Below are 25,794 nucleotides of genomic sequence, written 5' to 3'. Positions count from 1 at the left end.
AAGAGTTCTAACTAGCAAAGAGATGAACACAAACCCCAATTTCCTGTAATGAACAATTCATCCCGAATGGTTTGTATGAACAACTTTGTAAGGATACAGTAACACCATTCCATACTGGGTTTAGTGATAGATTTTTATGTGAAGGAAAGGACTGACTGTGCAAGGCTGCCTTCTTCCTGGCACCAAGGGCTGGTGGCCCCGCCTTTGTAACTAACTGCACCAATGTCTACACTGTCCTGATTCAATGGACCCAATGACACAAAAATCACTTCATCTGTACCTTAAGGCTTGTGACAGTTGTCTCAACCCTCTCCTCAAATGATTTGAAAGTAGGAGAATTCCTAAAATAACAGAAAAAAGAGAGGTCAGCTCTAATGACCTAGCTGTCTCAGCAACCACACTGTCAGGTTTCCGCTCTTGTTAACATCACCGCTGGACCAGAGCTAGCTGTTGGCTTACTACCTACACCGACCATGGGCTAATGTATTATTTCACTTCTGCTAGATCCAGAAACCATAACCTGACACAGACTTTTCCTAAATAAGAGAGTCAGATACTCAACTGTAGAATAAATACTATAATATTTGACAGTGACACTACTGTAATAATTCCATGGTGAACCGTAAATCATTTTCAATGAGGCAAAGGAGTAATAGCTTAATTTTCATTTACTAATTGTTTCTATCACAACACTCTTTTTCTAAACTCTTTTTTTGTTTTGTTTTGTTTTTGGAATCATGGAAAGTCTATCTGAGGAATGTCATGTGTGACTTGAACCATTTGGAATTTTAAAGTTATTTATTTCAGTGAATGTGAGACCAGGCAGAAATTGCTCAAGGAAAAGAAGGTTTATGCGTTTTATCTGTTCAATGCCTTTAAAAGTAATCACTTGGTCAATTTCCATGAAGTGGTGTTTCTGAAAGTCAATGCTTTCATTATTCTACATTGCAATAACACGTAGCTAATGATTGATTAAAATGGTGTTATTAGCACATGGTAGTTTTCCTCCCGAAGAGGATATACCTATTTGTTCTCTTACCAGAGAGAACCTTCACCATCTGTTGGCATTTTCTTTATGACTCATCATTGTGTTAAATAATCTCTATACCATTTTGTTAGAAGGGTTAAATACTTCATTTGGTGCTTTTTGGTTTCCTATTCTGGACTAGGCCACATGACATTATGATTTAATGACATCATCATTAAAAACGATCTTAGCAAGGCCAATTAAACAAGAACTGAATTAAAAATGTCTTAAATCTTGTATCTATGTCAACTTTCACCAACAATGACAGCCATCATTTTCCGATCAAATAATTCAACTGAATGTTACTATATTTGATAAGCCACTTGTTATTCTCTCTGCAGAAGAGATAAGAGGAATGGCCTAGAGTAACTTCATAAGGGAGAATGGCTATAAAATATGGGCTTCATTGTATGGTGTGGGATGAGGCATGGCTCTAATACTATCAAGAGGAAGCTAATACAGAGAATATGTTTTTGAGTGAATTTGGCTTTGTTAGGAATTTTCTCCCAAGACCCTGATGCTCCAGATGGTCAGAAATGCATTTGCATTTAGGCTGTATGAACTAACAATGGTGAGATCAGGGAACCCCAGCAGGGCATCACGTCTTGTATTTGATTCAAACATAGTCAAATTCCTATGAGCAATCCTCCATAATCCCTCTGTTTCATGATGAAATATTAGTGAAATTATACTTGAATAACTCAAAAGTATACACTTATTGGCACCTGACTTCCACTGCAGTTTCTATTTAGCCAGGTCTGCTCACATGACTGCTGTCATCCATCAGTTACACAGGACGGCAGGAGGCAGACCGTTTAGCCTAATGGTTCCTGGCTATATGTTAGATGAGTAAAATCGTTTTTTGAAAAGTTCATTTCAGTGCTCGCTTTGGTAGTACATATACTAAAAGTTCATTTCAGGCAAGCTCATGAAGACTGCATTTGACCCATAAGCCACTAGATGGATTCCTGACTCACAGAGCAAAATCATGTTAATTTTTTGCTTGCCTTCTTTGGACATCTAGACTTAGAATCTGACAAGTAAAGGAACTCAGAGCCTCAGGTTGAACTACTCAATTTAGGTAGTCTTATGTTAGGGGGAGCAGATCATTCAAATATGAAGTAAGCAATCTTGACTCTCTGCTCTCTAATTTACCACCAAATTAAGGAAATCAAATACTGTGGTTAAATTTCCAAAGTAACCAAATAACCCCAGTATAGAAAAGACATGAGACATAATAAAACAGTCTTTGCTCTAATGAAATTACAGTAGAGCACATACTGGAGAACAGAGAAACGGTTTACTCAGATTTAATCATATCATATACAACTATAAAGTTTTAGCTCTGCAAATGACCCCAGAAAGACCTTGGCTTCAGTGCTCTCAAACTATTTAGAGTAACTGAATCCCCTCTATAACATATTCACACCACAATAGACGCTATACAGCAGGTAGAAGAGGCACAGTTCTCACTGAAGTGGGGGAGGGTCTCAGAGGCTTGATTCCTCCCTTGATTCCTCCCTCAAAACCACATCAGACAAAGTCAAGCACCCAAGCACCGTGGGAAGAGCAGTAAATCTGGTTCTAGCCTCTTATTGTAAACATGGTGAAACTGATATCACTGAGGTGAGTTCACCAAAGCTGCAAAATGCATTCTTGGCAGTTGGGTTACAACCTGCCTTCCCTTGATTCCCAATCTAACATTCATTCCGCTATACTCCCATTACTATTAGCTTGATTTTATCTGACAGTATCGCAAAGTTAAGCACAGTGGAAGCGGAGAACACCTTTCTCAGTTTTCATCCAGACAGTAATTTTAATGACATTTTTATCACTCAACAGACACCTCACCTTAATATATACCTTAAAAAGTCCTAATGATATCCTTTCTAGAACTGTAGCCCTCTTAATCGTCTATCCTTTCATTTATCTTTCCAGGTTTGCATTTAATTCTGAGGAAATAAGAAACATTTCCACCTTTGCAAGTGTGCTTAGAATGTTCTAGGCCCTGTACTAAGTACACAGGTTACTTTGTTTACATCTCACAACAACCATATGAGATAGGGTCTTATTTCTCCCAGTATACAGATAAAAGAATGAAATCAAGGTGGGTTTTCAGGTCACACAAATCAGGAGAGGTTGGATTTAAGCCTGGTGCTGGTCAAACTCATTGCGCCTACAATACGTCCACAGAACTGTCAGCCTTTTCTCCTGCAGGCCATCAGAAAGGAGAATGAGGCAGTTTATGGCACTTCCTTTCAAAGGGGGAGAAAAACCCACAAAGTAAATATTAATAAAGTAACACTTCATACACATTCTGCATTAATATTATTTATGTAAAATAATTTACACACATTACCTCATAGCAGGCATACTTATGGAATGGCGAATGGAGTAGCTTCAGGGCAAAAGCAGGTTAAAGGGGAAAAAAGGAAGAAAGAAGACAGCAAACATAAGTACATGAGAAACTCCCTATTCATGGTTCTAAAATGGCAATGTCAACTATCTGAAGTATTTCCTGCCCATCCCACCAAGATCTTTGTTTTCACTGCATGGCGTGGGCCAGTCACTTCCAAGGGTATAAAGGAAGAGTAGGCGGTCCACAGCTACTCTAATAATATAGTCCATATTATTTTACTTCCTGTAGGTTTCCTGTAGGCCAGGAAATCTGAGGAGAATGTTTGGTTTCTCCCAGATCAACCCAGTAGCCCCTGGGCATCCTCTCCAGGTCCAACTCCCTCTCCACTCCCTGCTCCAGGAAGGGCAGTATCCAGGAAGTAGAACCAGGCAGGTAAAAGCTAATTGTTCCATTGGAGAGAAACTCTCCAGAGGAACAGACATAGTTAACAAAAGACGATGAAGAAAACACACACCATACAAACACACTTCACAGAGTCTGACATGGGAACAGGGACCTCTGCATCCATTCTACAACATTGGTTATAAATATCAACATTTCTGAGAACTCTAAGACCTTTAGCCTTCTCACCCTATTAATCCAACAGTAGCTGACTCATTTTTCTTCTGATTGATTGATTGTTATTTCTATGTGAGTTCCACTTGGAAATTAGACGGGGTGGAGGGAGGAAGCAACATTGGCTCCATTTTCCTGGGTTAGGGCTCCCCCATCGCACGTCCAACACCACCCCCTTTCTTTCCTCTCAAGCAGCTAATTGGTAAGGGATCAAACTCATCACCCTTCCCCAGCAATATCCACTGAGGTCATTAGTATGGACGGCACTTTACTAGAATTCAGAGAGAAAAGGACAGAAAAATTCAGGGGGTACTTATGGTCCTACCTAAGACACTCCATTTGGAAACTACAGGCAAAATAGTTCCTCAGAAATGACATTAAAAAAGAATTACTAAATGAAATTCATCAGCATTATCAGTCTATTAATCTTGTTAAATATAGGCAGTTTTCTTTGAAAAACAAATCCCCCCAAAAGTATATGAGTCCAACTAAAAAAAAAAGCTTAATGATGTCTGTACATCTCCTAACACATGTGCTTCCCCAGTAATTTTTTTATTCTTCAACTTTAGAAGGTACAGAAAGTTGAAGGTGAACCATACCCATAAGTAACAGTTACCAGTTATAAGAAGTTCAGAAAAACACGACACTTTAGAGAAAATTATTTTCGGTTTCTCGACCTTTACTTTCTATAAGTTTTATAAAAACACACAGCTCTCAATATCCACTTTCCTGTTTTTCTTCTTTCAGTTCCATTTCTTTGCCAATACAGAAAGGAATGATGCAGAAAAAGATTCCTAAGCAATTGCTTAGCAAGTGAAACTGATGTCACTGATTCAGAAAAGAGATAAGTGCTTAAATAAATTCAAATGCATTAGGTACCCTATACTCTGTAACTCCCTGGTCAGGAATACTTTCAGGAAAAGAGATCTAGGTTTCTGGCTGAGGCACACCCACAGGGAGGAAAAACCAGCGGGCTCTGGGAAGAAAGGGACAGCGAGGGAGTTGGCAGGGCCCCCCATGCAGTGCTTACCCGATGGAGTGAGACCTGCAGCCAGGGCAGCACAGGAGAGAAGAGTGGGAGCAGAGTTAGCACATCAGGATGCAAAGACAAGACCACACTGCCACTGTCCCCAAAGCAAAGGTTAGGTAACTCCATGCATTACTCTTTTTGAATATACTGACTTTTTAATGTGTCTTAACAATTACTTTACGAACCGGTTATAAGTTGTGCTTCGAAATATTATTCTCATGAATACATAGAGATGGTTAGACTCGCTAATAAAATGATGTGTCTCCTCCAAAGATTTCATCTCTGCTACATCACACACAGTTTGAACAAATTAACTGAGAAGTTCCAGGAAGATGCCAGCATAATAAAAATTATCCAATGGCTTGCCTTTATTCAGAGTACTTTCATAAATGTGACCTCATTTTAAATTCACAGGAAACATTTTAGTTAGGTAACTATTCACAATGTTATTTTTATGGATGGAGAAGGAGACTGAGCAATTCCCTGACTGGGCTAACACTTAATGACCATCAGGTTAGAATGAGAAGCTTGGGAAATACTACTTATTTTTACAAAACATATAAATTAAATTCTTACAGAGGGCTTTTCATTCAGTTATTTAAAAGGCCCAAATTCTAGGTTTTCAAACTCTGTATATATTAACTTGGAATTATTTTAAACAAAAATTAGAGGTACTGTTTTCCTTCCCAGGTATCTGAATGTTGGTGGCAATCTTTATAAACAAATTCAGAAATTTGTTCTCAGAACTCACAAATGAATTTTTATTATGTAACTAATAAAGATATGGAATATACTCTTAAACCAAAAAGGCATTCAAAGCAAAATGTCTGCAATAAAATTTAAAAATGTTCCCATCATTTTATAAATTGACAAATTAATGTGAACAAAAAAATAAAAACTGTATTTTTCTCATTTAAGAATCTTTACTAGAGTAAAGTTAAGCAACTCTCAAATAAGACTTTTACTTATATTACTTCTAGCATAATTTAAAACTGAAAATTCTTTGCAAAACTTGTTGCTTTCACAGGGATTGTCTTCATTTATATAAAATGTTAGATACTATAGAGAAAAATATAGCTCTGAAAATACAGGTCTACAGAAATATCGTAGGATCATTATCTCAGTCTCCAGTAACGTAGGCTACATTTCCCATTATATTTGGCCACAGTTCATAATGAAAATGCTGTATCCTCCAAATAGAGCAACAATTAATGAAAACTTTGGGACTCCTGGGAAATAGGTTTTCTATTACACTAAAACAAAGCCACACGGAAACAGGAGGAAAGACAGTCAACACAATCTTGATATTATACCCAATTAGTGTATGAACATGACTACACCAAGATACTGCATACGTGAAACAGTCTTCATTCTTTACTGCTTAGAAAAATGAGCACAGCCTTTATGAAATACACTGCACTCCTGTTAATGGACTCTCCCTAATTTCTGTTGTATGGGGCCACCTTATAACAGAGATGGTCACTTAGCAAAGATGAAAACTAGCATTTATGAGTGCTGAATACATGGCAGGCTCTCTTTTATAATAACTCGATGTTGTTACTCTTCTCTCCATTTCATAACTGAGGACACCCAGGTACGAGCAACTTAAGTTTCATCTGGCCTTCTCATAAACTCACCACCTGAAGTTAAATCACCTGGGAGCTCGTTACAATTGCAGATTCCTAGACTCCACCCAGGACACTATTTCTTGGATATAACAGGTAATAGGGCCGTCCCTTTTTAAAGAATTATTTAATTAGCTTAGATACATGTTTTAATGCCATTGAAATGACTGCAGTTTTCACTTATAATAAAAAGCAGCAGTTGCCTTCTGCCCTGCATTTCTTGTTGCTAGAATTAACTTTTATTTAATAAAATTAAGGTTAATAACCCAGAACGTTTACCTGTTCATCACATCATCACATGCTGCTTCTGAATGGCTTTTCCTTACTGCACTATTAGTAAAAATTAAGACAAAACAATGTCTTCAGATTCATGCATACGTACTTAACTTTAGCCTCATGAAAGCCAAGTGGTTAAGATGTGCGTGAATATTGGGCACAATCCAGTAATTTGTACCAAATAAACACAAAGGTACAAATATTTACCTTGAGGTATGAAAGCAACAGAGTAATAAAAAATATAAAGTAATAGTTTAAGAATCCAGTGAAATAATATTCACAGATCTTTTTAAAGAAGAAATTTAAAGTGTAGTTAAAAAGTTTTTAAAAGATGAATTTGATTTCTAGTGAGAAAACTGATGAAATTGTTTTACAAAGAAAAATCTAGGCATGTCAGCTAAATTCAAAATAAACCATGACAGGTATTTAAACAAGCAAAAAAAATATGAGAGTAACAACTCTGTGTGAGATAACTTCCTAGAACACAATATACACTCGTATATATTAAAGTCAGTACTACACTGTTTTTCTGGTGCCTTTAGTGAAGACATTTGGTTCTCAGTTCAAAATCTTGATGTTTACCCTAATTTTATATAACAGTGAAATATTGAAAATAACCACAATGTGCAAGGGACTCGTTTAATAGTTTTGCTATAGCTATGAACTGGAAGATACTACAGCTATAAAAATGAAGATATCATAAACATTTATTAACATCTTCACAATAGATTGCTAAAGTGAAGAAAGGAAACTACCCAAAATATATACCACATGGTACCTTTTTGGAATAAAATAATAAATATGTATGTATTTAGCATAGAAAAAATGTACTAGATGGACATATACACAAAAGTAACTAGAATAGTTTATCAGAGCATATTTCATTGAATGCATATTTTAACATACTCTTTAAATTACAATGATTAAAATTCAGTGTGTGCTGCATTCTTTTGCAATCCACCTTCATTATTAGTGATGAAAGGCACCCTCTATCTTCAATTTTTACTAGGTTGTGTCCTAGTGGAAAAGGCATCTTTGGGTCCAGGCCCACTAAGTTGACCTTCAAGCAGAAAACATCCCAATATAAAAATTTATCTCAATCACCAATCACTCTCAGCCACATATAATTGTGATCCAATAATAATAAAAAAAAGAGTATGGTAGAACTCCAGCCGATACATTATGAACTCTCCTGCCATCTTGTAAAGAAAGCCAAGGTCTCAGCACCATTCCCACGATTCTTTCCCACATTACCTCATATCTCCAAACTTCTTGCTGATGGCTGTCCCAACATTGCTGAAAGCAGCAGTTGCCTTCTGCCCTGCATGACTCAGGGTTTCATGTGTTTTCTTGTAGCTAGAAGTAAAACAGAACAATAGTAACACAGTTTACATATCATGATCGCCCATAAAACATTCATTGTCCTGCTCTCTTCTTACTTTGAAAATTTCCTTTCCTAAACAGATTTAGGAAGAAAGATGATCCACAGAAGTAATTGTTTCTATTCATCGTTTGGGAATGATGGGTTGGCCGCCACTCATCAGAGGGAAAGTCAGATCATTAAATCTGAATTCAGGAAGGATATACCAGTACAGATCTGAATGTGCAGATCTTTAATCACAAAGACTGGAACTGTTCTGAGAGTAAGCAGTTATTCTTAAAGAAGTATATTAACTCTGTTTAAGACACTTGCCAGTGAAAGCTCTAGCCACCAAAGTTAACACAGAAATTAGAAAATGTATACTTCAAAGAGAAATGTAAGCTTTCACTGTTATTGTGGGTAAAAGTAACCAGAAAAAGGCAAAACATAATTAATATTTAACTTATTTTTCTAATACTTACAATTGGGAGTAAGAAGGTCACATAATCTTAAGCTCATATAGAGACTTTTTTCAAAATAGTTTTAGGAATATAGTATTGCAATGATCTGTTCATAAGCCTATGTCCCCATTAGACTGAATCCTTGAGGGCAAGGAAGCCATTCATCTTTGTGTCCCCAGTATGTGGCAGAGGGTTGCAGGAGAAATACTAGATGAATGAATGGATGATCAAAGAGAACACTCCTCTGTGGCTCTGAATTGGGAGTCGTGGCAGTAAGAACGGAGAGGAGTGTGGGGGAATCAAAGAGATAGAATGAACAGACTTGACAGGAGGTAGTAAGTGACAAACAGAACAAGACGAAAAGATTGGCTTGGGGTTTTGAGCACAGTGACAGGAAGAACATGAGTATATCCATAGGGACGAGAAATTTCTAAGAGTTGTTTAATAAAGTGGGAAACAAAAGGCACCTAACCTGAGGGGATAAAAAGAAATCAACAAAAAGTATCCATCATTTCACAATATGTGCAATCAAGTCATAATGCTGTACACCTTAAATTTATACAGTGCTGTATGTCAATTATATCTTAATCAAATTGAAAACAAAACAATAATGCTTTTATAGATTTAAAAACAAAATTAAACTAGTTCTTACAGTGCCCATTACCGTCTTCTTCCAATACATGCCGCTCCCAGGTAAATCTGCCCAAAACTACCTGTGTAGCCTATAAAACTAGCATGTATGTGGTACCTCTGAGAAGTCTTTATATCATATGAAATCAGTTGTGTAGGAACTTTACTTAGTCCTCCATCCTTTCCATCTCCCCAAGTCATGCAGTCCTAAATGTACTACCAGGCTCTAAGGCAATGCTTTAAAACATGCTCCTTGGTCTTCCTCAGGACTGAAATTGCTTAATTAATATAGTATTGTATTGTCTTTTTGTTAGTAGGAAGGAATGAGTTTACAATATTATCAGCACCACGTTATTTATTTACATAATGCTTGTTTTCCAGGAAGTGTAAAAATCATATTATCGAGATCATCAAACCAAACCAAATATTCATTTACTAAACAGACACTTCTTAGAGACTATGTAAAGACTGAGAGGAATAAGGGTCAAAAAAGAATCTGGTGATTAGGAGCGAATCTGTGTCTCTGGACAGAACTGTGTGAGTAAAATGGGGAAGGGGGACCCCAGATGGCTCTGGGTCAAGCAGCAAATGAGAAGTGAGAATATGGAAGAAAGGAGCTTTTGGGATATTTGCCCATTTTGTTTTCCATGAAGGTACAAACATATCAGCCTATTCAAATTACAATTTAATTTTATATTTTACTGTATGACATTAGGTTTTAATTACGGGGAAAATGTTTTTGATTACAGTGAAACCGTGGAATTTCAGGCAGTTTACATGTGAAATAAAATATTAATATCTAACTTGTTATTAGTAGTAAGGCAGTTAAAATAGTACTAAATGTTAATGACCAGAAATAAAAACATCAGTCATTATTACGAGACTTTAGCGAGACCTGATCATTCTTCAGCAGAAACATGCTGCTAAACAGGTTCCCAAAGCAGGTCCCAAACACTTGGATTAACTGGGCTTAGAAATAGTTTTTGCTAAACAAAATAAGTCAAATGGAAAAAGTTGAGAACCCTACGATTTCACTCATATGTGGGATATAAAACTGAAAGCAACAAACAAACAAGACAAATAAACAAAACTCATAGACACAGACAGCAGTATAGTGGTTACCAGAGGGAAAGCGGTGGGAGAGAGGTAGAAAACGGAAAAGGGGGTCAAATACATGGTGATGGAAGGAGATTTGATGTTGGATGGTGAACACACAATGTAATATACAGATGATACACTATAGAATTGGAAAAAAAATTAGTCTTTAAAAGAAAGATTTAAATGTAGTGATTTTAGCCTCAAAAACAAAACAATTTCCAAATTAAGGAAGAAAAATTTGGAATTCTTATTCCATTATATTGTTAGGATGCTGACAAAGTTTTCACAAAGTAGTAATTGAGCCACAAAATCAGATCTATGAAAAATGCATTTAAAAAATGGAATCCATACATGTTGGAAGTGAGGAAAACACAGTGTTATATGCAGATACAATGTTCTTGTGCTATGGATGGGGATTTAGAATTAGGCTTGACCCAGGACTCTTTCTACTCACATTACCATTCTGAAAAATATCAAGAAAAACTTTTTTTCTATGCAAGTTTCTCATGTATATTGGTGGGGAAATGGCGTAATCCATTAAGCACCCCAAATACGAGACTTAGTATCATCTTTGCCCCTTCTATTCCTTTTATAGTCCATATTCAACCCATCAAGAGATCCTGTTGGTGCAACCTTGAAAATACGTCAAGAATTTGTCTAGTGTCTCACCACCTCTAGTGCTATGCACCTTCGTTCAATCACCTGGGCTATTGCAGCAGCCTCCTAATCTTTTAAAAGATTATCTCCCATGAGTCCCTTCTCCACAGCAGTTAGAGGGATCCATTACAACATTAAGTCACTCCTCTGTCACAACCCTGCACTGGCTCCTCATTTCACTCAAAGTAAAAGCCAAAGTCCATACAACAGGCCTTGCGATGCGCTTACACAAGTGAGTCCCCTAGAATTTCCTGCATCTCCTCTTTTTCCTTGCTCCCTCGCTCCATTCACTCCATCCACCCTGACCTCCTCACTATTCATTCCTCAAACATAGGAGGCCCCATCCTGCCTCAACTAGGACTTGCTGTAGGTGTTGTGCTGTTGTGATACCATCAAATGTGGTGAGAAAAGGGTTTTGTTGTATTGTGAATGCTCCGCTTTGAAGAACTAAAAAGATCTGAGCCTGCACCCTTAGGAAGACTGGGAAAGCCACCTTTTCCTGTCCAATCAGGACCAGAGGTCCCTGAAGCTTTGGCCAAGTGGGTGTCAGCAGAAGAGAGCTGGGCTCGGGGCGGGGGGAAGGGGAAACGATAGAAAAGGCAATGAGAGAGGGTTATAAGGCCAAGGGAAGCAAGTCCATTGGGCATTCACCCAGGACTGGCTCTGGAAGGCCTGAAAGGGGACTCAAGGGAAAAGGAAAGAAATATTCTGCAATATCTGTGAGGTTGGGACTGGGTATATTTAGAGAATTCCTTCTGTTGGTCCTGCATTTCTTCAGGAATTTCTTGCGATTAGAGTAAATGTTTAATTTTCTTGTAAACTGTTCCATGGAGCTTAACATTATATATTTGAGAGTGCTTTGAATTTGGAGATAAGAGGTGATGTTTGAACACTTTTGTGTGTGTAACATTCTGAATTTGCTGGGTCAATTTAAAAATAGCTAGCTACAGAGAAGTCCATGTAGTAAGCAATAAGCATGAACTACATTGTTTTAAAGACACTTCTATATCAAAATGTGATGGAGGTATACACAGGCCTCTGACCACTTTAGAGAGTTTTTAGTGACATTATGTCCTCACCATGAAAAATGCAACTCTATATGTGAAATTTCAAAGTTAAATTCAACCACATGGATAAGTCCGTGGGGTGTTAAAGAGAGATTTTTAGGACTGGAAACTATTTCTGAGAATTATATAATGTTAAATCTGAAAGGCACTGGAGCCCAATCCCTCCAGACTACAGACGATGAAACTGAGGCCCGGAAGAGTTATGTGACTCCTTAACGACAGAGGCAGAGCCAGGACCCAGCCCAATGCACTTGCCTTCCACTTGGAAATGACAGATATTTGGAGGGTGAGTTAGGTCAGCTTTCTATACCGCCAGTGTTTGTAGAGGGAAATAATAATTTTGTATGTCATGAATTCTAAGATGCACATTTTCCCCCAACATGTTTACACCTCTTCCCTAGGCTACCCATCATATTTCTTGAAAACAATTAGTAGTCCTTTCACATGTTACTTAGTGACCGATCATTGAGGGCAAGAGATTTCAAGGCAGTAGGCAATGAGAGAGGGTTATAAGTGGGGAAGTGATTTCCACGTAACCAGGGACCCCGAGAGATGGGCCAATGGACAGAGAACCCTCACGAGCTCCAAGGAGCAGCACTCACCTCACCGTCCAGGCACAGGGTCCTTTTGGAGTTGTGTGCCCAAGCCTATAACCTTAGGCTGTATCCTCACTAGGCTTGATTTTAAAAGTGAGTAAGGAATACACAATCCCATCTAGAGGCCAGGAGCCCGTATCTTGACAAACGACAGTCCTGTCGGGCCATGATAACCCCAAAGGATGTCAGTGTATTTGCATTTTGCTCCCATTATCGGGCCATGGGATTTGGTATACAGTTTGTATTACTAATACTTAAAGTGACTTTCAACCCTAACATATAAAATTATGTTCAATAATATTCAAATAATGAAAAACAACTTACATACTAACCTTCTGAATGATCTAACAACCTTGTAATTTAAATGGAAATGGTATTTAGCATTTTAGATTACTAGTGTCTCCTATTTTAAGCTAAATGTAAGTTACACCACTGCTAACTTACATAATTGATACAGTAGGGGACTAATACATTTTCTTTAAATACATGTCAAAATGTTAAGATAACCCCAGTTTGCTGTCAACTGTACATTGAGAGGCAGACAAATTGGGAGTATATGCTTCAAGAAAACTTTATTATGTGCCTCTCTCCTGTGTTCCCCTCATCCCCTTTGCACAGCTCTTTCCAAATATTTTCCCACTGTGGTGCAATTACGGTTTTCGAATCTGTCCCCATGACCTGCCTGAACTTCCTGAGGGCAGGGTCACATGGTGCTCATCATCGCTGTCCCGGTGCCAGCATAACCCAGAGCAAGAGCCCATGAGGCCAAAGGAAGGAAATGGAGTCCAGTTGGATTCCCAGATTTCAGCTACAGGTGCAGAGTAAGGGCTTTCCGGCGAACATTTCTAACTCTGGAGGAGAGTAATGGAAGCCTTAAGGTGAGTGAAGGGAAGTTTGTTCTTACATGCTTGAAAGCAATGCCAGCAAACATCAGCTTTGCAGGGATTTGCACCCAGTAAGGCTGGAATCTTGTCTAGCAATGAACATTTCTTGGACGTTGGTTTAACCATGATGACAAATTGCAGTTCACAGTTACTGAGCATTTTATATACACCGAAGAGCACTTACTGGGAGATATTTTTGTTTTGAGTAAAAGGAAACTTCCTATTTTTCAACGAAAGTCAATAGGAAAATAGACTTTACTTTTCAAAGATTCAGTTTGACTGGAATGAGTGGCTTTTTATTCTGATTTATCAAGGTAAATGAAATTGTAAGATATTTAATTGTGATGATTTGATAAACGTGTACATTGTGTAAAATTTCCTCCCATCTAGTTAAGTAATACATCCGTATAAACCTTTAAGTTCTACTTTCAGCAAATTGTAATTATACAATACAGTGTTATCAACTATAGTCACCATACTATATTCTGTACATTAAATTCTCAGAGTACATTCATCTTGGAACTGAAAGTTTGTACTCTTACCAGCTTCTCCCTTTTTCCCACACCCCCTCAGCAAACCACCCTTCCACTATCTTTCCAAGAGTTTGACTTTTTTTTTTAAGATACCACCTATAAATGATACCACCCAGTATCTGATGTTTCTTATTTCACTGAGCGTGGTTGTGCCCTCAAGGTCTATCCATGTTGTCACAAATGGCAGGATTTCTTTCTTTCTCACGGCTAAATACTATTCTATTGTCTCTATATGTACTCCAGCTTCTTTATGGAATGGATAGCATGGCATGGCCTGGACAGGTTAGCTGTTTGGCCAGCACACCGACAAGAGGCTCTTCAGTATGTGGGGTGAGCTTCCCTGCAAACCTGTCAACAGGCATTCTATTGACTTTTCATGCACGTTCCTCCTGTCATGTCTTACTAATTTGAAAGTCAGTATTAATAATCAAAAGGAGAAAGCATGTCATCTAAAATGGTTTGCCGTAAAGCATTTTCTATATATAAATAGAAGGAAAAAATTAAACATTCAACAGTCTTTTTACAAGATGATACTTTATAGCATGAATTTATTTTCTATTATGGGATTTAGAAGAGCGCATTATTTTAATGGTTGCATATGCAGCATTTCACCAAATATACAAACAAACAAACAAACAAACAAAAACACTTCAGCTTATTTTCTTCCAAAGTTTCCCTAAACATGTTATCAAAACATAGATTTACCTCTTGAATTAAAAAAAAAAAAAAAGAATGTACTTCCTGCCCTTGTGTGATAAGATGGAAGATGAAAGGTAAGAAGAACGGACGACTGTGTGAAAGAATGGCTCTGTGTGTCTATTAAAATTAGGTCTTTAATCTACACTGGCACTTCTGAACTCAATAGTGCTGTAACAGCCTCCTCATAAAAAGAGATAATAATCATTACTGACCAAAAGGGCCTGGAAGTCTTAGAAGCACAAAATCAAAGAGAAAATAAATTATAAACTAAACTTCAATTTTCAAACGCTGTGCATTTTTTTTTTTTTTTTAATGCTGAAGGTTAGAGTCTTGTTCCTCCTTATATAGGATGAAGTTATTAAGCTTTCCAAAAAGATGGCATGACTTAAATTCCTTTCCAAGACCTTCTCCCCTTTGTAGACCTACCATTTGGTCTGTGGTGCAACTCAGAGGGGTTTATTAGTGGGGAATCTCATGGGTTAGCAAAGGCTAAACACTTTTTTAAATGAAGCCTTATTTTAATTGACCCACATTAAGTTTGACCCAGCTTAAATGACCCACCACAATGTTACATTTTTGAGTTCCTACTCCTTCTGACAGAAGAGATTCAATTCAATTTCTCCTCCAGTGGCTTCCCCACCCACTACACCCCACTTACACACATCGCCCGTGTCTCTTTGAAGCCTAAAGACATTATAAAAAAGCAGCAGAGAACAGTAAAAAACAAAACAGAACAAAAATGATGGGGGAATATTTTGTGTCTGCTCTTAGATTCTCTCAAATCAAAGCATGTAATTTCCCTGGTGGTCTAGTGGTTAGGATTCAGTGCTCTCAAATCAAAACATGTGAAAAACTATGACAAAAACAACAACAAGTCCTGGACAGAGGTGATTTCTTGACCTTCTACTATATGGTTATCTTTCTAGAATGGAGGTAATTTCAGTTCGCTGTGTAATTATTCCTACGCATCCAGTCCTATTTCAATTTGAATCACACCACAGACTAAAATATGCCAAGATCTTTTATTACCATACCACTGATTTTCTTTTCATTATAAATCAATCAAACTAAATATGTCATAATCACTTAATCAGTATGCAAAGCGTTGCCTCTGGGAATTACCTGCAGTTCTCTGACAGCTAAAATTCTTTTTAGTGCTTTGAAATCTAATTCTACTCAACCTAACCCCACCCCAATTCCTTCACATTGAAATACTCATTGCATGAGGTGTAGAGCTTGTCCTGGAATGGGTATCACGGACACTAACAGCAGGGATTCGATTAATTCATGAGGAAAATAGATTATGCTATCACCCAACATGTGATGAAGACTTTTCCTCTTCCCTCAGCAGCCAAGAGAAATGAGTGGGAGGAAGACGCTCTCCCAAAATTAAGTTGTTGATAGACATATGCCTCCCTCTTAAGAAAGGGGTTGATTGTTCCCTACAAAGGCAAGTCCATGTCATTTCTAAAGGTTAGGGAGTCCGCCTTCATTTGTATTTATTAAATCTCTGAGGAAATGTCATCTAGTCCTATAGCTTTCCATGATATCAATATGCAGATGGCTCCCAAATGTCCATCTCTGTCCCTGACTTTTCCTCCAAGTTGCCTTCTCACCATATAAACTCATTTGTGTACTGAGCATTTCAGACTTCACATAGCCAAAATAATTCTTAGGTCTCCCCACCAGACCTGTCTCAGTCTTTCCTAGAGCAGTGAACATGCTTCCAAAGTATTGGACAGGGTCCTGCGTGCTGCACAAATACTGACTCATTGAATCCTCACTACCTATGAAATAGGTACCAATATGACCTCAATCCACAGATGCAGAGAGGCCTAGATTTCAATCCAAGCCACTGGAGTCCACAGCCCACGGGCTTAACCACAATGCCATACTCCCACAGCAGTGAACAGTCCCGATACTCATCCAATAGCCCACGCCACAGACAGAAGAGTCACATTTGATCCCTCTATTCCCCACCGCCACCTCCATACCACTGGGAAGTCAGTCCCCCTGGCCTGACCTCCAAATCGTGTCCGCTCATGTCCACAACTCTTGTTAAGCCATATTTAGGCCAGAAGCAAAAACCTTATCTTAAAAGCCATCTTGTCTTGATCCTGTCTCGCTTTATCTCCTAGGGGCCTGTGGTCAGTGGGCCTGGGTGGTCCGGATAGCCACCTGGGGCCAGGGTATGGAGCTGGAAGGCTTGGTCATGCCCTGAAACCCTTTGTCATTGAAGAGGGAACAGCCTGGTTTACCCCCTCCTATAAAACCCCACACCCCTCTTTGCTCCGCCAGGCGAGCGAGGTTATGGTCTTTTCTAGCCTGACCTCCCGAAGCTCAAACATGCCAAATAAATTCCGATAGACCAATTTTGGTCCCCCTGCGACTCATTCCTCTGGCCATGCCTAACACCTCTGTCACCATCACCACCACCAGGACTACACCAACAGTTTCATAAATGATTTTCTGGTTTCCACTGCTGCCTCACCACAATCCACAGTGCTCAAAGTAACTAGAGTGATCTTCCTAAAAGTTGAATCAGAACAGGTCACTTCCTACTTCAAACTCTCCAATGGCATCCAGAGCCCTTGGGAAAAAAACCCCATGACTCCCCATGGCCTGGGAGGCCCCAGAGGTCTGACAATCCTCTCCTCTCACTACACTCCAGACATACCACTTTCTTTGGGCTCCTGAAAACTGCAAAGGTATTTCTGGCCTCAGGGTCTTTGCATTAACTTTGGTCTCAGCCTGAAAGCTCTTCCCCAGATCATCACAAGAGGTCTTTCTTATCATTCAGGTCTCAAATGAAAGTAATGTTCCAGGACAGGATTTTCCCGACTGGGACCCAATCACAGCAGTGTCTCCCCTCTCCTCCCAAGTCACTTTCTAGTACATCACTCTATACTGTTTGCATCATAGCACTTCCTGTTATTTCCTCATTTTTTCATTTTGTTACTTGTTTCTTGCTCTTTTCCTTTTCAACACACAGAGAGTGTAGGATCTTTGTCCCTCTGGTGAATCCCATCTCCTGAGGATTTAGATTAGCTGCTGGGTAATAATGCCTAATAGTAGACACGCCTTAATACTTGTTGGATAAATGAACTCTCAGGACCCCTTTAATGGTTTTCTGTTGCCTGTGGATAAAGACCAACTCTCTTAACAGATGCCATAAGGCCACTTCTCTCTGCTATGCCCACAACACTAACTAGACCACTTTCCTCGGGAGGGGCTGCCTCCCCTGCCTGCCTTCACCGACTGTGCCTCCTCCAGGAGATTCCTCCTGCTCTTCTGGCCTGATTAAATTCCGACTCATCCTTCAGATTCTGCTTAAACCTCTCTTACTCTGGAAACCTTCCCTGAGACCCCAGCACGGTTCAGGCTTTCCACCCTGACAATATCCTGTATTTGCCTCTATATCATTTTTCACACTTATCTTTTTGAACTGGTAAATTGTAATAACTTGTAAAACAAACAACAAAACTCTGTTTTCCTGACTAGACTGTAATTCCACACCCCAGGGAATAAATCTGTTCTATTCATTCAACAAAAACGTTGACACTTAAGTAGGATACCTCACTATAAAACCAGTTTGTTTTTCAAACATGGGAAAAACACTAACTACAGAGTCTCCCCTGCGTGAAGAGGCTAAAAGCCTTCCTTGAACTTGTCTGCTCTAATTCCATGTCCCAGGATGACTATAAATCGCTCCCATCACTGCCCTACCTCCTACCCTGCCCTCAGCAGACCAAGAGAAAACATGACCCACCCTCCGCACAGATACTTCAGGTTCCCTCCCTCCCTTCAGCAACAGAATAGCCAGAATTGCTGGGCCTTCCATTTGGTTAGCTTATCACTGCCCTGTGGTTACGGAGGCCAAACAGAAATATCCAGCCTGTTTCTTATACCCCAGAAGTTCAGATCAGTGTGACATGAAGTCCCCAGACTTGGATTAAATAGGGAGGTGACCACACCCAGGGAATTGGAGATCCTTCAGCCTTATGATGCCAGGCCATTAACTGGTATAGGCCTATAAGGTGCAAAGACAGAGGCTTCAACGACTGACAGACAAGCTCATTTAATTTGGTGCCTAAAATCCAGCTATGCTTTTCAGGAGATTGTTCATATGGTGTTATAAAATACAAATATATCAATGTGTGGTGTCTTATCTTCTTCCATAATTGTCATCTTCAGGTTGGGGAAGGGTGGTTAGCCTCTGGAGATAAACTGCTGGGCTCCCTGGCTCCATCCTGCCCTCCTCTGGGCTGTGCACTGACCCAATTTGTATGAACTCTTGGGGTTACAAGCATAGAAGCCTGCAGAATTGCTAGGCTGTTATAACAGGAGAGAACACTCTCCTTTCACGTGGAAACTAAAGGAACTGAGACATGTTAGTTAGTATGATTACTAGGTAGATAGGGAGGTCCCTGATGGAATAAACAAAAAGCAGCCATACCCTGAAACTCCAGGTCAGGGAATGTCTCCTTCACTCCAGGACAGAGACAGAGAATACGCCTTAAGGTTAATAGATAATCTCAAATCCCTTCTGGCCAGACAAAGGAGCAGATCTGATAGATAGGAATGGGTTGGTTCCTTAATCCCTTCAGGATGGACAAACAGGACAAACCTGACAGATGAATCCAATTAGAAGTTTCCAGCCCCCTTCCCCAAGCAGACAAAGGAAGGCGTGAAAGAAAGAGCTTTTGCCTCAGTTGTGGGACACCAGCTCAGAAGCTGCAACCTCTTCCCCTGCCTCTAATAAACTATCCTCTTTTTAAAACTTTTTGCCTCTCCCTGGTCCATGTTTCCATTCTTCAGCTTCACAAGACACGATCCTGGCCCACACTCATAAACTGCCGGCAGACCCAACATCACCTACATCATTTGGGGAGTCACAGGAAAATATCCCCACATCAGAACCACAGTAGGGTAACATCAGCTCCTCACACAAAGGGTACCTTCACAAAGGAACAAATGTTCTTACTTAGACCTGGGTTCTCAGGAGCCAGCAGGCAAAGCTGGCCCCCAGCAAAACTGAAATAACTGCTGCCCATCGCTGGTACCTCCCCCTATGGACTAATAGGCCTCTCTACGGCCATTTACAATTTTATGAGAAAACATAAAGAAAAATATTCATCTTTAACAAATGTTTAAAAATATTAATAAAGAGAAAACAAATTTCAACTGTGCAACCACATAAAAGTGGTCTAAGTGAAAACAGAATTTTGGTGAACAATGTTTAATTTCATGAAGCTACTTTCTAGAGTCTGCTTCGCAGCACGCAACATCTTTAATGATTATTCATATTTCTTTATTTTACTTCTAGAGAAATATTTTTTCCACCTAGGCACAGTACCAAAGCAGCCTTGTAGGAAAAAAAATAAAATAAAAAACATGAAAGAGCGGTGAGGCAGCAGGTTAAGTGATTTTAAAAAAATTATCTGAATATACTTACGCAGTAGTAGTCTGCATGTCATGCCAGCTTTTGCTGAAGTTCTGTTTTAATTCATTCATCAGGTTCATGCCGAGTTTTTGTTTTATCTCAACCAGATGCCTTTCTTTCGCTGATAAAACTTGTCGCAATGTTGTAATTTCGTCTTCTAGCTACAGGTAGGAGGGAAAATGGTGGGGAAAGATGTCAGACCAGCTGAAATACACCCTTGTGGAAGCTTTGAGAGCCACATACGAGGCAGCCTCTGCACCCTTTTGTTTACACCATACGCTGGGCTTTAGCAAACACATCCTGCAGAGATGATAGCCTACTATTTAAAAGCAGACATAGGTTTGTTAGTGTTAATGCTTATAAAAGTAACCACTGCTCCTTGTAAAAACTTTTATTTGCACAGCAAAATATAAACAAGGAAATAAAAATCACCTGTAATGTACAAAATAGTCACTGCTTAATTTTTTTGTTTCTAATCTTCCAAACATTTTTGAAATTGTGGATAGATATAATTTCGGAATAAAAAATTGGTTTTGGATTGTGGGCCTTCTTTTATAAACAATTTCTTTTCAAGTGTCGCTAGTCGGTATTGTTTGTTTAGTTTCTGCCAACTACACACAGCTGCATTGGTGTCGGCATGTATTTAGCAGACATTGTGGTTTTGCCAAACTAGTACCTTAGGAAGGGAGGAAGAAGGGGAGGAGGTGATATATGTAAGGAAGCTGTGTTGCTTTTTCTTTTAAACAATTTTATTGACATGTAATTATCATACAATAAGCTGTATACATTTAAAGTGTACAATCTGTAAGTTTTGACATATGTATATTCCTGTGAAGTCATCACCACAATCAAGATATCCATCCATTACCTTGAAAAGTTTTCTAGGTCCTCTTTATAATTCCTCCTTCCCTCTTCTCCCCCATGCCCCTGGCAGCCTCTGATTTCCTTTCACTAGAGTTTTGCATTTTCTAGAATTTCATGTAAATTGAGTCATACAGTATATACTCATGCTTGCCTGGCTTTTTTCACTCAACCTAATTATTGAGGTTGAGCTACATCCATGTTGTTGTATTATTAATGGTTCTTCCCTTTTTAGGGCAGAGTAGTATTCCATTGTACTGATATACCACAGTTTGTTACGTATTCACCTGCTGAAGGATATTTGGGTTTGGCTAATGCAAATAAATCTGCTAGGAACATTCATGTACAAGGCTTTATAAGCACATGTTTCCTCTTTCTCCTTTGCTGCAGAAAAGCAAATCTCTTCAGCATTATAAAACTGCTCTTGCAAATGTAATTTCTAACAAAGAGTTTGTAAAACACCCAGATTTTAGAGTGTTGCTATATCCCAAGAAAATAAATTGGAACTTCCACAAAATCTCTGATTCTAATTGGTTGCTGTATGTTTTAATGTATTGCCCTGGTAATATTGCTGAAGTTTACACCTTTGTTTTCTGAAAAGGATAAACACTTGTGACTTTCTTTGTGAAGACAGAATCATTAGTACTCCCTTAGTCTCTCACATGCATGGAGGTAACAAAAGTCTGACACTTCACTAGATTTCATATTTAAAAAAGAAAAATGGAGCAGCTGTGTCTCATTTACATTCAAAGTATCACCCTACTTCTGACCACAAAATACATCACTAACTCTTTCAGTTAGTGTTCTTTGCAAATGTGTTCCTTGAGTTACCAGAGACATAGCTACTAGAAGAGCAGCTCAAGAAAGATATCTAACTTTGCAAAAATGTGTCTTTTTATTAGCGCAAGGAGGATTTTGCCCCAGTAGTGAACAGTAGGAATAGTGTTGTCGCGTCCCGCACGACGAGGGTTGTGGGGAGCGAGGAGGGCGGCACAGGGTTAAGAAAAGACAGTAGCCATGAAGAGTGAAGTGGGGGCCAAGGAGACTCCAGCCTCAAGGACTGGGCCCCAAATTGGGCCTACGCATAGGTTTTATTAGTCAGGTGGGGGAAGTAAAGGAGATAAACCTTGTCAATCTCAAGATCTGTGAATCCTATACATCATAATAGGAAACTGATTCAAGCCAATCACCCTTGCCTGCAGGCAGCTGAAGCCTAAGTCTCAGAATGTATATACTTCCCCAAGGGACAAACCCTTTATGCATATGAATAGATAAAGAGCACATCATTGAGTCACTTCCCTTGCAGGTTGTGGGAAGGAATGCAGCCACAGAGGCTGAGGCTCTCCTTAGCCAGGGGAAGGTGGAGGGCTGTGCCCACCTCTATCAACCCTGTGGGTCCTCCTGTTGGTCCCCACTCGACTGTGTGTGGCTTGAGTTGTCCCTCCCCGTGGGGAATCTTACTCGTCATTGACTGACCAGCCATCTTTCTGGGGCCAAACAGGGAGACATAAGTTGCAAGCACAAAGGTGAAGCAAAGTCCCTGAAAGGATCCATCTCACAGACTCTCCTTTCTTTAAGGGCAGGTACATGGAGACAGATGGGTAGGTTGCTGCGTGGCGACATAGTGTTATAAACATTCATACACAAATAATAACAAGCAAAACAGGCAAAAATACTGAATCAGAAGCATCTTTACTACTACAGTAGAAAAGAACAGTATCTTGGGGTTTTAATATCAGCAAAATGTCTTGGTAATTTAACATCCATTTTTTATGTTCATGGAACGTTCTTTCATGCTCACGAAAATGCATATAAAATCTTTCTAAAATGAATTATATTTTCCATAAACATGTTATGATCAATAGGACCCTGTCTTTTCTTGATGAGCAAGAGTTTTCGGACACAAACGTATACTCATTACTGCAAAAGAATTATGCTTGGAGACCACTCACGGGGATAATGCTTTTAGTCTCTCATTAAATGAGAACACACTGTTATTTTAAAAATTAAACCCGTTTCTTCTTTTGCTAGCATGCTATATTCCCCTTTTTCATCTTTGTCAGTGTGTCTTCTTGCATTTACTCTGCTGCCTGATATCTCAAGGTTGTATCTCTAGCTCTCACCAAAGAAAATGCTTGGGCTACATGTCAGACTTTTATTCTGTATTGCAAAGAACTTTTCTGCTTTCTTTTGAGTAAATAATTTGTTTTGAGGGACTGATACCACTGGGCATCTGGTTTTTGCTTTGTTTTTATTTTGTTACATCAGATATTACTGTAGTTTCCACTGTGTAATAAAAATAATGGGAAAAATTTAACTTCCAGGAAGAATTTATAGATGTAGAGGAGTAAGAGGCCTAAACATCATGATATTTTCAACCTTATATGTATGGAACCTCAGACATTCAAAATTGCAAGGGATGGGGAGTGGGATATTCATTAGTGGGGAATGAGTAAAAGATTCATAGTTTTATTTTTTAAAAAACATTTTACACTTTATTTATTTGACATTCAATAAAGATTCCTACCTTTCTAATGAAATGCTTGATCCCCAAAAAGTGAGAAACACTGAAGTGACCCATTTACCAAACATCACCCTAAAGAAAGAAATATAAAGTCCCATACCTAATAATTTAAAAATTGAAGCACATATAAAAAGATATTTGTATGGAAGAGACTTCTAATGATGGAGACCTGAACTTGGTTATTCGCAGGTTTTGTAATGCAATTCTTGCCATTTCAATAAAATACAAGACACCCTTCATAAAGCTTTCAGTATAATTATTGGTGATCTAAATATATGCCAAATCTATTAAGCAAATGTCAGAAGTTGAAAAAACATATAATTTTAAATTATATTAACTTGCAAGATTGAAAATGGCCAACCACATCTCTTTCTGCAGAACAAAGAGTCCTGCCACAACAGGAAAACCTTTTACCACAAATGCTTTAAATGATGATCATGGTGAGATTCAATCCCTCATTTAACTAATGAGATGTTTTTGGTCTGGTTACACTAGTGGTTCTCAAGTTCAGTTTACATAAAAGTCATTCAGAGACTATATTTAAACTGCAGATTCCAGATTTATGGTCCTTTTAATGCCCTGAAATTCTGATGTCTTAAATTTGGTGGGGCCAGATAACGTACATTATTTAACAAGCACCCCAGATATTCTGATGAAAGTAATATGGAAACTCTATATTGTAAGTACCTTGTAAGACATATCCACTTCCTTTTGGAATGAGGTGGAGTGCAGGTAAATCATTAATTAAAGTGTTTAATATGTCCTTTCCCCTTTAATTTTAAATTAATCATGCCTTCATCAGAAACTAATGTCTGGTTCTTTGGTTTCTTGACTCCCTAGAAGATCTCCTTGTAGGATAAATATTTATGCCCAGGAGTAGATATTTAAATTTATTATTTAAATATTAATTAACAGGAACATAATAAGTATTGGTGAAAATGTTGAGAAATTGGAACCCTTGTACATTGTTGGTGAGAATGTAAAATGGTTCAGCCACTGTGGGAAACATTTTGGTAGTTTCTCAAAAAGTTAAACATTGAATTACCATGTGACCTAACAATTGCACTTCTAGGTATATTCCCCAAAGAATTGAGAACAGGTACTCAAACAAATATATGTATTATGCATGTTCACAGCATTATTCATAATAGCCAAAAGGTAAAAATAGCTCAAATATTCATCAAAGGATGAATGGATAAATAAATTGCAATGTGTGTGTATTCAGCTATAAAAATAAATTAAGTACTGAGATATACTACATTCTGGATGAACCTCAAAAAACATTAGGCTAAGTGAAAAAAGCCAGACTCACGAGGTCACAAAATGATTCAATTTATATAAATATCCAGAATAGATAAATCCATAGAGACAAAATGCAGATTCGTGGTTGAAAGAAAGAAGGGGACATGGGAAGTAACTACTTAAAAGGTATAGGGCTTCCTTTTGGGGTGATGAAAACATGCTGGAACTAGACAGAGGTGGTGGTTACACAACACAGTAAATGTACTAAGTGCCATTGAACTGTTCAATTTAAAATAGTGAAGTTTATGTTCTATCAATTTACCTCAATGAAAAGTGAAAAAAAATATACATTAACCAATATGAATTAATGACTAGCTTCAATATGAAATTGATGGTTAGAAGACTGAAAATTGACTTTTCTATTTTATATGCTAGATTATGTAAAATATCTAAGTTAAATCCAAAAAAAGAAAAATACTTTCATAAACTATTAATCCTCAGTATGATGTTTAGGAGTAAGAATATTTGGTGTCTTGCACACAGTGCTTCAAGGCCTGCCTCTTCCCCTGGCTATCCCTGCCCTTTGGCTAAGAGTCCAGAAAAACTAAGATTAAAATGCAGATACTTCCTGGAGGGTTGGGTGCTTAATTTTACATATTAACTTGCCTGGGCATGCCCAGACATTTGGCCAAACATTATTCTAGGTGAGTCTGTGAGGGTGTTTCTGCATGAAATTAACATATGAATTAGTAGACTGAGTAGAGCAGATGGCCCTCCCAAAGTTGGTAGGCCTCATCCAATCAGTTG

The 25,794-nt window shown here is 38.6% G+C and overlaps 1 protein-coding gene across 7 annotated transcripts in view; it reads right to left on the bottom strand.

Annotated features, from left to right (window-relative positions):
* TPD52L1 (TPD52 like 1) overlaps positions 1–25,794 on the bottom strand; it is an 80,593-nt gene that overhangs the window by 4,751 nt on the left and 50,048 nt on the right. For 3 of the 7 annotated variants that reach the window (XM_019729490.2, XM_074333532.1, XM_074333534.1), the window contains exons 3-7: positions 20,373–20,521; positions 8,187–8,288; positions 5,032–5,046; positions 3,387–3,425; positions 281–341 (exon numbers count right to left, since the gene is read on the bottom strand). In XM_019729490.2, the coding sequence (XP_019585049.1) occupies positions 281–341; positions 3,387–3,425; positions 5,032–5,046; positions 8,187–8,288; positions 20,373–20,521 (366 nt within the window). The remainder of the gene's footprint in view (positions 1–280; positions 342–3,386; positions 3,426–5,031; positions 5,047–8,186; positions 8,289–20,372; positions 20,522–25,794) is intronic. The other 4 variants (XM_074333533.1, XM_074333535.1, XM_074333536.1 and 1 more) reach the window with 3 other exon arrangements.

The sequence above is a fragment of the Rhinolophus sinicus genome, linkage group LG05 (genome assembly GCF_036562045.2).
Source record: "Rhinolophus sinicus isolate RSC01 linkage group LG05, ASM3656204v1, whole genome shotgun sequence".
Classification (NCBI taxonomy): Eukaryota; Metazoa; Chordata; class Mammalia; order Chiroptera; family Rhinolophidae; genus Rhinolophus; species Rhinolophus sinicus.
The sequence above is the reverse complement of the archived record's forward strand: the minus strand, read 5'-3'. Positions and strand labels throughout refer to the sequence as shown.